Raw genomic sequence first — 17,613 nt, 5'->3', positions numbered from 1 at the left:
GACCCAACTGTAGGCGGAGCCAGAACCCAACAAGAGGAGGAGCCATAGGCAGGAGGACGGGAAGCAGGGAGACCCAAAGGTGGGCGGAGCCAGAGGCGGAAGGACAGGAGGCAGGGAGACCCAACTGTAGGCGGAGCCAGAACCAAACAAGAGGAGGAGCCAGAGGCAGAAGGACAGGAGGTGGGGAGACACAAAGGTGGGCAGACCAGATTCCACTAATTCTTGTTTTGTCCCTCCTCCTCTCATGGGCTCTTCTGGGGGTTTTCCCAACACCAACTCCCAGGCCAGTTTTGTGGGGTAAGAGGCAGGAATAGGGGGAGCCCCATTGTGCAAGCGGTGCATTTTGGGTTTACTAAAAAAAAAGCCTTACAGCCAGAGTCTCCTTCCCTTACCTGCAGGTCCGGACGAAGGATCACCGCTTTGAGAGCGTCAGCCACCTCATTAGCTACCACATGGACAATCGGCTGCCAATCATTTCGGCGGGCAGCGAGCTCTGCCTGCAGCAACCAGTGGAGCGGAGATCGTGAGCAGCGAGGGGCCGGGGTGTCATCCTAATCCCCACCCCCCAAATCCTTCAGTGGAAAAAAAAACGCCGCCTTGCCCTTTCCAGCAGCTTCACCTCAGCTTCTCCTGCCTTTTACGGGTGTTCTGTTCCTCACTCAATGGTTCCCTCCACCACAGGCCAGAGCGGTGCCATCTCTGCCAAAGCGTCTCCCTTTTATTGCGAGCTGGACACCTGCCTCACTCCACAAATCCCTCCTTGGTAAAAGATGCTCTCTGATTATCTCCTGTCGCTTATCGTCACCCACCTTTCATTTCTCCCAAGGAGGCCCTGGGCCAGCACTGCCTCACCTTTGCAAAGCCTGCGCAAGGCGCTAGTCCTCAGCGAGGGCGCGAGGGTTTCGGTTTCTCGTGGCCCTTGCTGGATCCCGTGCCTGCACAGCTTCCCTTGGGGCAGAAGAGCCCCAAACTTCGCCTGCCTATTTACCCCCACCCCCAGTTCAGGTAACCTCACCCTCCTTCTGTTGACTTTTTAAAGCGGCTGGGCGGAAGTCCGTTCCCGTTTCCCGTTTGTAGCAGCGCCTGATTGAATCTTTGCCCAGTGGATTCAGCTAATGCCAAAGTTGCTGGTGGTATTTTGTTCTTTTGTGGGGGAGAGGGTGGAGGGAGGGAAACAATAGCCTCTCCCCACCCCCACCCCTTTTTTTTTTTGTAAAGCACAAAAAGAGAGAGCGCAATTCTCCCCCTGGACCCAGATGTGTAACCCATACACACCCCCCAAAAACACTCACTTTACATATTAATTAACTCTGCGTGCCTTGACCCTTTTACAGGTCTGAGATTTTATGCAAAATCCCTCTTGCTGTGGTGGCCTGCTTTGGAGGGCGGTGGAGTAGGGGTGTGAGAGAAGAAGGCTGTTGTTCTCTTACCCCCACCCCCCAATCTCTAGGACCTGCACAGCCATCACTGTGCCCCGGCGGGCACTCCTACACCCCTGGGGCATCCCTGTTGGCAAAAGTGCCCTGCGGGGAAGGTGGAGGAGGGGGCGGGATTACTCTGGGCTACGCCCTACACTACAGCCCCTCTCCTCGCCTGCATTGCAGGGGGGTGGACTAGATGGCCCTCAGGGGTCCCTCCCACCTCCACGATTCTATGAAAGCACAGCCTTAGCAGCGCAGGGACCCCTCGGGATTTGTGGGACGCTCGTCCTTGAACTCGAGGACCTTCCGCAAGGAGGCAATATTGGGGTGGGGAGCACAAAAGCTTTCCAGAGCACCCAAAGGACCCAGGGAGAGAGGAGGTGGGGGGGGTATAAGAAAGCCACGTCTCCTTGCAGTGCTCAGGCTGCAGCCACACCTCCCTCCCCTCCCCAGGTCTGTAAATAAGTTTGATAACTTTAGTGTTGCATGTACATTGTTATACTCCAGAAGCCAAAGTGTAGCCCCCCCCCCTTCCTCACACACACACACCCATGATCACTGTGCCTGTCCCCCCACCCTGGGGGACTTCATTTCCACCTCACGTGTCCCCCCCCCCATCCTATACACACACTTTTTATCGGTTTGATTTTATCTTGATTATACCAAAGGAACCCAATGATTATTATTATTATTATAATTATTATTATTATTAAAAGTTGGTATTTCTTTAAAGCTGTGGCTGCCGGAACCTCCTTTTTCGTTTGTTTGCTTGTTTAGCTGCAGGTGGGGCGGAGTTGGGGGCACCCAGCAAAGAGTCTTACTTGGGTGGGAGAAGTTCTTTTTAAAAAAAAGATTTTTATTGATACAGCAAGAAAAGAACAACAAATACCAAATTACACACAGGAATAACTATGGACACATAATTTTCTTAGCAAACAATAAAACATATATTGGTCTTAACACTAAAGACCCAACCTCCCGTCTATTTCATATTTCGATTTCATGTTACTTATTGCCAATATACTTTTATCATAATTAAACTTTTTCTTAATATATCTGAGTCCTTCTAATACAGAAGTTCTTAACTGTTCCAGAGCAGATCCCAAAGCACCCGCTGGTCCCCACGCCTCCTGTATAGCGCTCTTGCTTGTCTCTCTCCGGAATTCCAGCTGCTTCCCCAAACCACAGCTGTCAACTTTTCCCTTTTCTTGCGAGGAATCCTATTCGGAATAAGGGAATTTCCCTTTAAAAAAGGGAAACGTTGACGGCTATGCCCCAAACTCTCCGCTGGCGGCGCTCGCTCCCACCGCCTCTGCAGTAGGGAATCGCTTGTTCCTATTCGTTCCTACAATTCCCATGATGCCTTAAGGCAGAGTCTAAGCTCCATTGGCTAAGAGCGTTTTGTTCCTTGCTGCTGATTGGCCAACGGCCGTGCCTGTCAGGATTATGCCTGTCCTTAGTCTGTCGTTTAGGAATAGTCCATACGGGTAGGTAGAGAGAGGATGCGTGTCATGTCACCCGTTCTGGGGGAGGGGGAAAGTGGTCTTAACCTTCCGGCCGCGCCTTGAGTTCATTCCTCCTGAGGAACCTTAGTTAGGGTCAGGATGTATTGTGACGGCTAAGAAGTTTCTCTATTCCCTCCCCCCCCCGCTGACGAAATGGTACATCCCAATCTCCCTTCACTCGCCTCACGTCTAAGCTCTCTTCTTATTGGCTAGGTTCCGTGAGCCATAGAGAGGGGGAAATAGAATGTCCCTCCTTTCCTTTCACTATTGAGCGCGGCTCGCCTTTTTTCTGTCGCCATAGAGCTGCTTAGTCTCTAGAGCGGCACAGGGCGAGCGTTCTCCTTCCAAAGCCGGTCGCAGGCGGAAGCGGTGCTCTGTCCTCTCAACTCTATGGTCTTGGGCTTCCGCTTCCTGTTCTCGTCGCGATGGCGCGCGCAGGGCCCCTCCGGCGCTCGTAGCTGCTCTTCCCCTCCCCCCCCATTCTCCCTCCCCCCTCCCCCCCTTTTCCCTCTTATGGCGGCCCCGCACCCCGACAAGCTGGAGGGGGGAGTCGGCCCAGCTCCGCCTGCTCCGGGTCCGCCGCCTCCTCCGCCAGGGAACATCTCCACAGGACCAGGCCGCAAGCAGGGCAAGGCCGGTAAGGGCCCGGGAGGCGGGCGAGGGTGGTTGCCATGGAGACGGAGGCCTTGAGTGACAGGGGAGGGCGCACGATGATGATGATGGGGGGGTGTCTTGTCTATGGGTGGAACCCCCTTTTCCCTCTGGAATTTAAATATTTGTTTTCTTTTAAAACGTGCACGTTGGGTTCGGACTTAGCTGTTCTGAGATCAGATCCATTGAAATCAATGGGACTCGGAAGTTAGGCTTATGGAGTCGGCACGTTTCGAGTGGCAGCTCCCTCCGACCTTGAAATCAATGGGACTTACAGGGGCTCGAGCAGCCTTTTGTTTAAGCCCTCCCTGGTAGCTCTAGGTCCTTTTGAGTCTGTTGTTCAGTGTGATAGCGTGAACCCTGGTGAGTTAGAAGGAACAGGGCAGTCGGGAGAAGGACGGCAAGCTAGAGGCAGGGAGCATCTCTTCTGCATGCAGAAGGTCCCAGGTTGGCTCCCCAATGCTGGGAATGTCCTTTTCGAAATCCCGAAAAGCTACTGCCAGCCAGGGTAGGCAGTGCAGAGCTAGAAGGACTAATGACCTCGCTCTGGATTAGGCAGCTTCCTGCACTCCTCTTTAAATTGGCCCTTTATTTACTACCATGAGAGCCAGTGTGGTGTAATGGTTACAGTGTTGGAATACCTTGGAGACCAGGGTTCGAATCCTCGCTCAGCTATGAAGCTCATTGGGCCAGTCACCATCTTTTAGACTAACCTACCGCACAGGTTTGTTGTGAGAGGATGAGAACCATGTACACCACCTAGAAGAAAAAGTGGTATGCTAATGTAGTAAGTGAAAATGAAATTTATCTTTATTTTAATGTTAGAGGAAGGGATGTAGTTTGCATGCTAATGGTGCAAAGTTGAAACCCCCAGCAGTTCCACGTAGGGCTTGGAAAGTCCTGTGTACATCCCTGGAGTGCTGCTGCCAGTCAGTGTAGTCAACACACTAGATGGGCCAGTGGTCTGACTCAGAATAAAAGAGCTTCCCATGTCCCTTTGTTATAAAGAAGAGTGGTAGCTCAGTGGTGGAACATCTGTTTCACATATAGAAGGTCCCAGGTTCAATCCTTGTCTTCTATAGGTGATTTTTATTTTAGCTTTAGTGGCAACTTTTTCTTGTTGTTGTTTAGTTGTGTCTGACTTTTCGTGACCCGATGAACCAGAGCACACCAGGCACTCCTGTCTTCCACTGCCTCCCGCAGTTTGGTCAGGCTCATATTGGTAGCTTCAAGAACACTGTCCAACCATCTCATCCTCCCTCGGTCTCTTCTCCTTGTGCCCTCCATCTTTCCCAACATCAGGTTCTTTTCCAGGGAGCCTTCTCTTCTCATGAGGTGGCCGAAGTATTGGAGGCTCAGCTTCCAGATCTGCCCTTCCAGTGAGCACTCAGGGCTGATTCCCCTCAAAATGGAGAGGTTTGATCTTCTTGCAGTCCATGGGACTCTCAAGAGTCTCCTCCAGCACCATAATTCAAAAGCATCAATTCCAACTAGCAATGGACAATTGTGCCATGAATTTATCTAGTCCCTTAGAACAGGAATGGAGAACCTGTGATTCTTCCGGGTGTTCATAGAATTGTAGAGTTGGAAGGAAATCCAAGGGTCATCTGGTGCAAACCCTCAATGCATCCATGACAGATGGTCATGCAACCTCCAGGGAAGGAGAGTCCATCACCTCCCGAGGGAGTCTGTTCCACTGTCGAATAGCTCTTGCTGTCAGAAATAGCTTCCTGGTGTTTGGTCGGAATCCCCTTTCTAGCAACTTGAATCCATTGGTTATGGCTCTAGCTTCTGGAGCAGGAGAAAATAAGCTTGCTCCATCTTCCATGGAGAGCCATTCAGATGTATCTCCTCTCAGTCTCCTTTTTACCTGGCTAAACATCCCCAACTCTCAACTGTTCCTCCTAAGGTTTGGTTTCATCTCGGTTGCCCTCTGCACATGTTCCAGCTTGTCAATATCCTCCTTAAATTGTGCTGCACAGAACTGGACACAATAAGCCCCGGGCAGCATTGCCATTGATATGAGTTGTAGTCCAACAATATCTATAGGGCCACAGTTTATCCACACATGCTTTAGAAGAATCTAAGAACTGTTTGGTTAATATGAGCATGGACACATTATAATAATCAGTAGTAGTAGTAACTCAATTTATATGCTGCCCTTCATCTCAAGATCACAGGGTGGTTTTTACCCACCACCCAGTTTTCCAAGTGCCCAGGCAAATATTTCAGCAGGGCCTGAAGGCAATTTCCCCTCTCATATTGTTTGTTCTCCTCCAGCACTGCCCCAAAGCAAAATCTGTTCAGGAGGGAAGGACTTTGCTTTTCCAGAACTTGAAGACAGATGTTTGAAAAATGCATTGATTGAATTAAGTGCCACAAGATGTTGTGAAAGCCACCACCTATAGACACAAGGAAGTGGGCTGGGCTATCACTAAGCATATTAAAGGTGGTGGCTTTTGTAACATCCAGTGGCACTTAATTCAATCAATGCATTTTTCAAATGTCTCTCTTAAAGTTCTGGAAAAGCAAGGTTCTTCCCTCCTCCCAAACAAGGAACTAGGCAGGGAATGATCTTGATGCAGTTGGTTTTGTTTTTGAAACACAAATTTCTAGCATAGTTATCTGTAGACAGGCAAGCAGGGTGTTGTTGGGTTTAGTGGTCTAGTGGCGTGGGCAGGCTTAGTAGCAAGCCGGTGCACCGGGATATTCAGGCAGTGAATACCCAGACTTTGAATTAGCTTGTCACATCTACATTTCATTTTCTCCTCCCTTTTCTCCTCCTAATTAGGCCTTCAAATGAAGAGTCCCGAGAAGAAGCGCCGCAAGTCCAATACACAGGTAACGTGACTGGGGTGTGTGTCTGTTTGCACCGTATATGAATCAGCATTAATACATCTCTACAGAGCAGCCTCTGAGAATTACTGTCTGCTTCCCTTCTCCCTTGCATGCACCTTAATTTCCTTGCAGGTAAGACTTCTGGGTCTTGAATTTCCACAGAACCATAGAATTTCTTGCCTGATCAAAAAGCAGATTTTCAACTGTCTTAAAGTAGCAGCTGCGAAAGAATTACTGTATTTACTCAAATCTAAGGCTCATCTTTTTTGGCCAAACCATGTCGCAAAAATTAAGGTGTGCATTAAATTCAATGGCACATTTACATTCACCAGGAAATACTTTTTTTTGTTGTTTCAAAGTTCTAAAAATTGAGGTGCGCATTAGATTCGATGGCACATTAGACCTGAGTAAATATGGTCATTATTTGAGATACCTAATATCACTGGTCCAACAAATCATTCAACCCATTGAATATATCTCCGGTTCAGAATGAAGATATCTCATTTAAATCTCTTATTAGTTAACTGTTGTTAGCAGTTAGACTTGCTATAGCCCATATGTTTTAGGAAGACATGTAAGGGGCATCCTTATTGAAATATCTTAACATAATTTGGTGACTAGTCCTCATAGAGAAATTGAGCAACAAAATACGGCTGGCAGAGATGCAAAGAGTAATTTACAACTGACTGACACTTTTATCGATTACATGAATAAGACAAACAGTCCTGAACTTTCTCAGACACCCAGTTTTTTATTATTATTATTATTAGTGTACCACCCTGTACCCATAGATCTCAGGGTGGTTCACAACACAATATTACAAAAAAAAACAACCACAAAATACATAATGAAAAATAAGACCAGAGACGACCCAGTTAATCCCCGCTTGCACCTCACATTTAAAAGGGCATCAGATCGCAATCAGCCAAAGGCCTGGTTGAAGAGAAACCTTTTCGCCTGGCATCTAGAGATATGTAAACAAATGTCCCACGTGACAACATTCCACAAATGGGAGCCACTGCAGAAAAGGCCCCGTTCTTAGGTTGCCACCCTCTGGACCTCTCTTCTTTGGTTGCTCTGGGTTAAACCACATTCTTACGCCGTGTCTTCACTGTATACCTCAATATTTTTTTGTTGAGGGGAGGGTGTCATTTTCCAAAAAAGATCAATTGAGTTATAGGGGGAAATAATTAACCTGGTTAAATCAAATGGCCATCCTGGATGGCGAGGATGGTCGAGAAATACGACCGTGTTTTCAGCCCCATGGTGGAGCAGCCTAGAATTCCCTGGGCATAATGTACAGATTGGTTTCATCCGCGCAGCGGAGGTCCCCTGCTTCCCTCCTGTTAACTGTGGCGCATCTTTCCCTTCCAGGGCCCTGCCTACTCCCACCTCTCGGAATTTGCTCCCCCGCCCACGCCCATGGTGGACCACCTGGTGGCGTCGAACCCCTTTGAGGATGACTTCGGGGCCCCCAAAGTCGGCTCTGCCTCCGCACCTTTCCTCGGCAGCCCCGGACCCTTTGGGAACTTCCGCATGCAGGGGGCGATGGGGCCGCAGGTGCCGCCCGGCTACGGCGGGGGCCCGCAGCCCATGCGGAGGCAGCCGCCCCCTTTTGGACCAAGCCAGATGGGTCCCGCCTTCAACATGCCTCCCCAGAACCCCGGGTACGTGCAGTCCGGAGGGATGGGCTTTGGCGGCCAGCCCTTTGGCCAGCCCCTGGGCCAGAACTTCAGCCCCCCTGGGGGGCAGCTGATGCAGGGCCCCATGGGCGGCTTCGGCCCCATGATCTCCCCAACCATGGGGCAGCCCCCGCGCGGAGGCGACATGGGCCCGGGGCCCGCCCTAAACCCTCCCGGAGGGCCACCGATGGCCCAGCGCTTCAACCAGCCAGGCAACCTGTTCGGACAGTCCCCCATGCAGCGCCCGAACCTCCCCAACCTGCCCCCCAACCCCAGCTCCTTCCCCGGGCCCGACCCCAGCTTCCCCCCTGGTGGCGGCAGCGGCGAAGACAACGGCGGGGGCAAGCCGCTCAACCCGCCCCCCAGCACCTTCAGCCAGGAGCAGCACAGCGGTTCGCCGGCAGCCATCAACGGAACCCAGCCACCTTTTGCGCCCAACAGCACAGGGCACGGCGGAGGTGGCACGCCCGAGGCCAACAGCCTCCCGCCCTCCAGCAAGGCTTCCGGGAACTCGGGCCACCAGCCCCCGCCCGGCCTGGTGTACCCCTGCGGGGCGTGCCGCAGCGAGGTCAACGACGACCAGGACGCCATCCTGTGCGAGGCCTCGTGCCAGAAGTGGTTCCACCGGGAGTGCACGGGGATGACCGAGAACGCCTACGGGCTGCTGACCACCGAGGCCTCGGCCGTCTGGGCCTGCGACTTCTGCCTGAAGACCAAGGAGATCCAGTCGGTCTACATCCGAGAGGGCATGGGGCAGCTGGTGGCCGCCAACGACGGCTGAGCCTTCGCCGCCGCAGCCGCTTCCCTCTGCCTGGGCGTCGGAAGTGGTGGCATCCCTGCTCTACACCACTAGACACTCTTCGGCTTCGTCCGTGGATTCTGCAGCCTCTCCAAGGAACACGGGTAGCACATTTTCAAAGCCCCCCGGTTATTGAAAGAATTTGGTGGGAGGGGAGGACTGAGTTTTCGGCCTTCTGTGACCTCCAGAACCTGGAGCTGTTGTTCCCAAGCCTTCCAGCATTCCATCTCCTCCTCCTCCTGCGATTTTTTTACAGTCGCTGCTGCGGTTCGAAGCCACAGAACAGCCAGATACCCAGTGGATGGCAATTTAGCATAAACTGGAGAGCGGTTACTACCACGGTTTGGACCAGTTTCTTCACTGGGGGTGTCTGTGCTCTCTCTCTCTCTTCCACTGGCGTTTTCTTAGAAGAAGAGGACCATCACCCGCTCTCCTCAGATGCAGCACGGTTCCCTCAGTTTCCCATTTCCCTAGAACTACTGCCAGGTGCGAGTCTGCCAAAGCCTGGGCCCTGTGGGGAGGGTTGATATTTTGAAGGTCGACAGGCCCTCAAGTAACGGAGAACAGACCATCCCTGCCCCGAACCTCTTTCAGAGGGCATTTCAAGAGAGCCATGCAAGAGGAAACACTCTTGGACATCTTTTTGGTTTTTTAAATTTTTACTTTTGAAAACAAATTGGCGGGTTTGTTTGTTTTCTCCCTTAGACCCAGACCTTTTTTGTACTTGTGTGTGTGTGTTTTGGTCAAGTGGTTACTGGTGTGATTTTGATAATTGTTTTCTTAAAAAAAAAATCTGTTCTGTCCTGCTGGACTTTTTGAAAAGAAGGGAATCTGGGGGAGTAGGGAATCATTGTTGTGTGTGTGCGTGTGTGTACACACAGACACAGACACATACAGACACCTACAGCCTCTATCTCTCACTCTCTTGGTTTTTATGTGAACGTATTAAAAGACAAATTTTGTACCGTGCTGTTACAAACTCAATTTGAAAGCTGGTGGGAGGGAGCAATGACCTGGTTGCTTATACATCCATGTGTGCATGAATTGGTGGTTTGCATTTGAACATGCGAAGGGCCTTGCCGGATCAGGCAGTGGCCCAATTAGTCCAACATCCTCTTCTCCCAGTGGCCAGCCAGCTGCCTCAATGGGAAGCTCACGAGAAGGAACTGAGTGCAGCAGCAGCTCTCCCTGCTTGCAATTCCTGGCAGCTGGTATTCAGAGGCTTATACTGCCTCCGCCTTCTGAAACCCTTCAGAGCTGCTGCAAGTGTGGACCGCATTGAACAAAATAGGCCAGTGGTCTGCCTTTGTCGAAAGCAACTCCCTTTGTGGACTGTCGAAAACGGGGTGCTTGATTAGAGAGACAATTGATCTGATCCTGTTGGAATAAGCACACAAAATTTACAAACCAGACCTTCATGCCCTTGCTCTGTTTTTCTGACCCCCAAACATGCTGGCTGAGCATCTCCTCCACATGCCAAAGCCACAAAAATGCCCATTTGGACAATCCGAGGCTTGAAAGAACAGAGTCTACTGAGACGCACACACAAAAAGGCATTCCCCCCCCCCTCTTGTTTGCTTCCTTGACAAAGTGTCACCTCTCAGCTTCTGCTTCCTTTCAAAGCATCCCCCCCCCAGCTGGTTGCTGAAGAAACAAAGCCCCAAAGCCACTCAGCTGCCAAGGACAAGCCTGGACTGCTCAGATTTGCCAAGAAAGAGGCTGGCAGGGGACTTAGAAATCGAAAGGCAAAATCTCTGGTTTGGGGTTTTTTTTTCTGGCTGTGGTGCTTTTAGGGGAAACCTTCCAACAGTGGAGTAGAAGTTAAGGGGTGGGGTGGGAGGGAGAGGACAGAGTGAACCATTTCCACGGTACAGAAAAGAAGACTGGCGAAATGTCATGGCGAAAGAGGCTCTTGTCTCCACAACAGGTGTGCATCTGAGATAAAATCTACCTCCTTTTACAAGGTTGCTGAGAGGATTAGGGAACTTCCTGTGCTTCCAGGAGACAGACTGCAAGGTGGTTTTATTAGATAAAATTGACCTCCTCTTCACGGTTATTGTGAGTGCTGCGACCACTCCAAAAACCTTACATAAATGAATGCTAACATTGAAAGCTAACCCAGGTTGAGATTTATCTTGCTGGCTTATCAAAATGTCCCATCTATTGCTGAAATCTGCATGGCGTGGAGGTAAATGTTGCAGAGATTTAGGTTTGGCAGGTGTGTCTGCACCTGCTTCTCAGGATGGTGAAGGCCTGAAGGGTTTGTTTTGCTTTCTCAGCCAAACACATCTCTCAAGCCAGAAACCATCCGGTTACAGAGCCAACATGCTATAGGATGCACATCATGTACCGGGGCTGCTGATCAGATCTAGGATCCCCTGTTCACCTCCTTGCAGAGCTTTCTCCCTGGGTTCAATCCCTCCGGAATTCCAAAGATCACCTGATGATTCAGGGTCAGCATCTTTCAGCTGAGCCTACCGTGCAGGTTTGTTTTTGAGAGTGGAAGCCTCTACGCTCCTTAGAAGTAGTGTTGCAGGGAAATAATTTTGGGCCAGGGAAGAGGAACATTGGGGGATGTAGTTCTCTGGAGTTTTACAGGACTTTCCCCAGGCTGCCTGTTATTCTCCAATTCACTACAAACTGGTGCCAAAATTTCAGAATAGTTTTGTGCTGCAAACCTTGCGTTGCGTGCCACCCCACAATTGAGTAGGTGATACTCAAAACACGGGGTTTGTGGCACAAGATGGACAATGTCGGGTTGGGGAGGTTACTTATGGTCCCCGGTTTGAGCATCAGTTACTCGGGTGGGAGCACAAAACGTGGGGTTAACAGTACAAAACGAGTTCAAAACTTTGGAAGGGACTATGGGCGTAGTAGCCGGGGGTAGCCCGCTCCCCTGCTTAAATCAAAGTAAATAAATAAAAATACTTAACTAAAATTAGAAATTGTAGGGAGATTTTGACAGATTTTTCTGAGCACTTGGGACCAAAAGAAAGTAATTTAAAACAACCCTTGTTGAGACATTTCATTCCCAATCTGCTAGATGGAGCCAGACGGAGGAGGATGACAGGTGGGTGTCCTGCCCCCCCCAAAAAAACATAAATCCTGACTACTCCCATCATAGGGGACCCAAAATTTCAGGGTTAGACTGTCTCGCCAGAGTGGTGCATGCTCTAGTTATCTCCCGCTTGGACTACTGCAATGCGCTTTACGTGGGGCTACCTTTGAAGGTGACCCGGAAACTACAACTAATCCAGAATGCGGCAGCTAGACTGGTGACTGGGAGCGGCCGCCAAGACCATATAACACCGGTCTTGAAAGACCTACACTGGCTCCCAGTACGTTTCCGAGCACAATTCAAAGTGTTGGTGCTGACCTTTTAAGCCCTAAACAGCCTCGGTCCTTTATACCTGAAGGAGCATCTCCACCCCCATCGTCCAGCCCAGACACTGAGGTCCAGCGCCGAGGGCCTTCAGGCGGTTCCCTCATTGCGAGAAGTGAGGTTACTGGGAACCAGACAGAGGGCCTTCTCGGTAGTGGCGCCCACCCATCCTTCAGATGTGAAGGAAATAAGCAGCTATCCTATCTTTAAAAGACATCTGAAGGCAGCCCTGTTTAGGGAAGTTTTTAATATTTAATGCTGTCTTGTTTTTAACACTCGATTGGGAGCCGCCCAGAGTGGCTGGGGAAACTCAGCCAGATGGGCGGGGTATAAATAATAAATTTTATTATTATTTTTACTGTATTATTATTATTATTATTAATGAAGCTGGCAAATTCGTTGGAGAGAGAGCAACTAACTACGATGGCTGTTCCTCCATAGTTGGATGCAGTGATACTTCTGAATATCAGTTACTCCCAGAAAGTGGAAGTCCTGTTTCCGGGCTTCCCATTGGGGCACCTGGCGGACCACTGTGAGAACAGGATACTGGATCAATGGGCCATTCGCTCTTCCCACGTTCTGACTTTAGAGTCTCGCAGAATTTGTCAGCAGCGAGGGTCTCCTAGCAGTCAGCCTGCAAGGGGGTGGCGGCAGCGGCGACAGGTCCTTCCACAGAAACATAGAATTCCGGGGTTGGAAGGGACCCTGAGGGTCATCTAGCCCAACCCCCTTGCAACGCAGCTGCCCCATGCGGGGATCGAACCTGCGACTCTGGCATTACCAGCACAGTGCTCTCGCCAGCTGAGCTACCCAGGGCTGGTATAAAGTGTCCCTGGGATGGCAGGACAACCCGCCTCTCTGCTTGGACTCGCAGCTGCTGCTGTCTCTCTCCAGCCTCGCTCAGCTTAGTCATGCCTGCTCGCTAGGATCCTAAATGGCTGACTGGGGGGGGGGGGCACACCCCTTCTCTGCACCCCCCCAAGCCTGATCTTATGGGGGGATCCCTAGTCATCTCCCCGCAAAGCGTGCTCCCCGATCCAGAATCCTCCCCATTTAGGGGCTTTTGCACACATTTATCTCCCGGCCTCCGGATTGCATTGCGGATTCCAAAACAGTGCTGTCCGCCCCAACCCGTCCCCCCCCCCCCTGCCCTCGCTTCCCCTTCATTGGCCAAACTCATTTCCCCCAACCCCTGGGATAGGCTGCCTGCCCCCGACGTCCCGCCCCTCTCCTCCCCCCCGCAGGGTAAAGTGCTGCGAAGTTTCCTATATACAAAGTTAAGAGGCGTTCGAAAGCCATCCTTTTTTCCACCTTCTAAACAAACTTCCAGATCTGAGAGCCCCCTAGACTAAGGTAAGGATGGATGGAAAGGTGAAGAAGAAGGGGGTTGTTGTGGGGTAATAGTATGGGTCACCGGAGGGGGGGCACAATTTTAGGGCAAGCAGCTCTCAAGGGAGGAGGGGGGCGGCGGCGGCGGCGGCATGATTTGGTCCAGCAGAGGGAATCCCCGAGGGTCGCTAATGCAGGGTTACCATGGCAACAGTCCCATCAGCTCTCCCGTTGCCCCTTTAGGGGGGTGAGTTGGTTGTGATTTCACCTTGGCTTCTGGGAGAGAGTTGCTGCTTTTTCGGGTTATCTATCTATCTATCTAGAAAGAGAGTAGGCTTGCAGTTTCTATGGGACTCGTTTTTGAGATCCCTCCAGGTGTACTCCCCTCCCCCAACCACCGTTGCCTTGCAGGTAACTTTGGTCCCAAAACTGGCATTTGGCTCAGCGATCAATGCAAAGGGAAGGGTCTAGACCAGATCCTTTCATGCGCGGTTTGAGAGGGGCGATGCTGGAGTTGGGAGAGGTCCCTCTGTCCCATCGCAAAAGCCCACCTGTGCCCATATATTGTACCCGGTTGCCACCTGCATACACAATCGTGCCCACGTACCCTGCATTAATTAATCCAGAAGAATGTATTCACCGGTTCTGTATACTCTTGAGTTTGCAAGCCCCTGGAATCCTTAGGGTTATGTTTTGATGGAGAGCCGAGATCTTAATTGGCTGTATAATCCTCACTTCAACGTTAGGAATGTTTGTAAGGGGTCCATCTTTTCTGCCTTCCAAGCTGCCAGTGCTACAGGGTGATTGATTCCTGGTGGTTGCGGGTTTTTTGTTGTGTTTTTTGGCTGTCATGCTCAACATTTGCACACACCGCTTTTTGAACACCCAAGAGCTTCACACCTTCAGTTATCTGTCAGGGATTACAGTGGTACCTCGGGTTAAGTACTTAATTCGTTCCGGAGGTCCGTACTTAACCTGAAACTGTTCTTAACCTGAAGCACCGCTTTAGCTAATGGGGCCTCCTGCTGCTGCTGCGCCACCGGAGCACGATTTCTGTTCTCATCCTGAAGCAAAGTTCTTAACCCTAGGTACTATTTCTGGGTTAGCGGAGTCTGTAACCTGAAGCGTATGTAACCTGAAGCGTATGTAACCTGAGGTACCACCGTATTCATCTGTGATTCCTCCATTGCCGAGGGTTGGGCTGGATGACTTCCAGGTCATTGATTTCATGACTGTACGATCTCAGTAACTGTAGTTTTGCACACGTTTACTCCGGAAAGTAAACACCCATTCAGTTCAATGGGACTTCCTACCAGCTCAGTGCTTACAAGGTTGCACCCTAAACTTTATGGCAGGTGGGCAAACCACTGATGTTTAGGGATTCCAGTTCCCACCAGCTCCGACCAGCACGACCAGTGGTCAAGGAGGATGGGTATTCTAACCTAGCGACGTCTCCAGAGGTCAACAGGTCCCAAACCCCTGGCTATCATATCATTCCCAGTTTTTGTTTTATTACTTTGCACTATTTGCTAATATAATAAGCCTTTATGCCCTTATTTTGAATGTGAAAGTAATGTGTGTCCTTTTGCTAAGCGATCTGTAAAAAGGGGATGGGGAGAAGCTCTCCAAAACTACAACTCCCATCACCCCTCCTGCTTGGGTTGGGTGTGGTGATAGGATTTGAAATCCAGAGCCACAGGTTCCTCACCACAACAGCCTTGCAAGGCACGCCAGGTGGCGATCTATGGCTGAGGGCAGAGGGTAGGGACAGGCCCTGCCGATCCTTTTGGACTTGTTCTTTATTTTTAAAATTAAACTTATATCTTGCCCTTCCTTCCAAGGAACCCAGGGCAACTGCTGAGGAATGATGGGAGTCCAACAAGGGCTGTGGCTCTCCCCACTTGCTCCAACAAAGTTATCTGCAGCAGTGCGTGTTTCGCATCCACAACTCACGCTGTTTCCAGGGGGAAGAGCTTTATTAATGGGTTGCCTCGAAACCTACGAAGGGTCTGATCAGAGGTACAAAGCCCTTCCATTTCTTGTTGGACTCCAGTTCCCATCAGCCCACATCAGAATAGCCCAGTTGGTCACGCATTACGGGAGTTGTAGTGGAGCAACATCTGGAGGGCTCCACGTTGGCGTTAAGAGATGCCCTGAAGATACCAGGCAGCTCACGTACGATGGAAGCACCATTCCGGGTTCCTGCCCCGCAACAAGCCCTCTCACATCCCTGCTGAAGGCTGCCAGGACCTCATGTAGAATTGTGGAATTGGAAGGGACCCTGCGGGTCATCTAGTCCAACCCCCTTATTGCAGCTATATCCTGCTTTTTTTCTCCAAGGAGCTGAAGTTGGTGTAGATGGGTCTCCCCCTCCCTCCCTCCCTTAACCTGCACAACAGCTCTGTGAAGTAGGTCAGACTGAGAGGTTAAGCTGAGAGGGGATTCGAATCTGGGTCTCCTAGGTCCTAGTCCAACACACTAACCGCCACACCACCGCGGACTCTCTTGTCCTATTAATTTTTTTTTAAAGTGTTGTTGTATAGAGAGGCCCATTTTTGTCCCTGTCTGTGTCGGGTGGTGCTTGGCTGCCTGTAGCCACTGCCGCCAAGGATCCGGCCCGGCTAGGTTCCGCTGTCCCACATAAATCTCCTATTAAGGGCACCGCTGCCAGGGTTGCTATGGCATCGGAGCTGTGGGGGGGGGGCAGAACTTGAGAGCGACAAAACAAGGCCGTTTCCTGCTTGCATCTTCTGATGCCTGCTGTAAAACCACAGCCTCTTTGTACGTTGAGAGCAGAATCAGAGGACTCAGAAATATATGTACATATTGGGGTGCAGTGTGACTTTGGGGATTGTGTGGTGTTGAGAATTAGCTTTGTCCCACAGGATTAGGCTTCTGAAAGAGGAACAATAGTGCCTATGTCACTCCAAGAATCCTGCCCCAAAACTTTTCTCTTTTCTCCCAATTTTCGGAAGGGAGAGCTGCTGCCAGTCAGTGCCGGCAGTGCTGATCCAGATACACCAACGGTCCGACTCACTAGAAGGCAGTTTCCTATGCCAGTTCAATGGAATGGAAGGGCTGAGGCACAGTGGCAGAGCACCTGCTTTGCATGCAGAAGGTCACAGGTTCGAATCCCCAGCATCTCCAAGTTAAGGCTGAGCATGTGTCCTGCTTGAAACCCTGGAGAGCTGCCAGTCCGTGTCGACAACACTAAGCTAGATAGACCAATGGACTAACGGTTTCCTACCTCGAGAGGCTTGTCTCCAACTCAGTTTTACTATTGAAACAGATGGGTCTAATTTATACCCTGAATATGGCAAAAATTACATGCACCTGCAGTGAGTGTCAACATCCATGGGGACATGCTTTTAAAAAATAAGATAACATTTAAAACTGCAGCCTTTTTCTTCCTTCTTTTTCTCAAACTGAAGGGGTACAGTTAGGGTTACCCCAGAAAGCCCTAAAAACTGTTTGTTAATTCCCCCCCCCCAGCCAGGCCTCGGCGTACGCATTTTAAAAACTGCAATTTCCTCTAAGACAAAAAGCACAAGCTAAGCAGTCCTCTTTGTAACAAAAACGCTGTAACAAACCTAGAGCTGAGAACAGAAAACCTTTCGGTTCCCAGATCTAAGCAACCTTGTCCTGGTACATTGATTTGCAACATACTTCCGGGAACAGAACCAGGGAACGAAAAAAGCAACATTCTATGTAAGAATGTGTGAAGGGGGAGAGGGGAAAAGGGGTTTGGAAAAAGGATAAAACCTGCTTGTAAAATGTTTTCGGTGCGGCCTGTCTTTTGTGAACTGAATCACACAGGTGCCTCTGCCCTTCCGGATGGCAGAATAAAACGCTCTTTCTCTGGATTAACCCCTTGGTGTCATTTGGCTCCTTTTGTCTCTGCTCGGGTGCAACAATTATTCCTACCCATGGATTAAAAAGGCTACATATTTCTGGTGCGTTGGCCGGGAATAAGCACGTTCCCCGAGATCGAGGGACAAAGAGGTCC

The 17,613-nt window shown here is 50.5% G+C and overlaps 3 protein-coding genes across 10 annotated transcripts in view; all 3 read left to right on the top strand.

Annotated features, from left to right (window-relative positions):
* The window catches only part of SHC1 (SHC adaptor protein 1), a 47,907-nt gene extending 45,754 nt beyond the window's left edge, over nt 1–2,153 (top strand). For all 5 annotated transcript variants that reach the window (XM_083416599.1, XM_083416597.1, XM_083416600.1 and 2 more), the window contains one exon: nt 399–2,153. In XM_083416599.1, coding sequence (XP_083272725.1) covers nt 399–527 — 129 coding nt within the window. In that variant the 3' untranslated portion in view covers nt 528–2,153. The remainder of the gene's footprint in view (nt 1–398) is intronic.
* Nucleotides 2,154–3,115: 962 nt separating this feature from the next.
* Nucleotides 3,116–9,865, top strand: PYGO2 (pygopus family PHD finger 2). Its single transcript, XM_083416379.1, has 3 exons — nt 3,116–3,563; nt 6,369–6,418; nt 7,790–9,865. Exons 1-3 carry the CDS (start codon nt 3,317–3,319, stop codon nt 8,876–8,878), a joined length of 1,386 nt encoding a protein of 461 aa, XP_083272505.1. The 5' UTR covers nt 3,116–3,316; the 3' UTR covers nt 8,879–9,865.
* A 3,632-nt stretch (nt 9,866–13,497) lies between these two features.
* The window catches only part of PBXIP1 (PBX homeobox interacting protein 1), a 28,048-nt gene continuing 23,932 nt past the window's right edge, over nt 13,498–17,613 (top strand). For all 4 annotated transcript variants that reach the window (XR_014505755.1, XM_083416561.1, XM_083416560.1 and 1 more), the window contains exon 1: nt 13,498–13,631. The gene's annotated coding sequence lies outside the window, so the exon portion shown is untranslated. The remainder of the gene's footprint in view (nt 13,632–17,613) is intronic.

This window comes from Podarcis tiliguerta (assembly GCF_965153285.1).
Source record: "Podarcis tiliguerta genome assembly, chromosome: 16".
NCBI classification, from domain to species: domain Eukaryota; kingdom Metazoa; phylum Chordata; class Lepidosauria; order Squamata; family Lacertidae; genus Podarcis; species Podarcis tiliguerta.
This window is presented reverse-complemented; position numbering and strand designations above follow the sequence as displayed.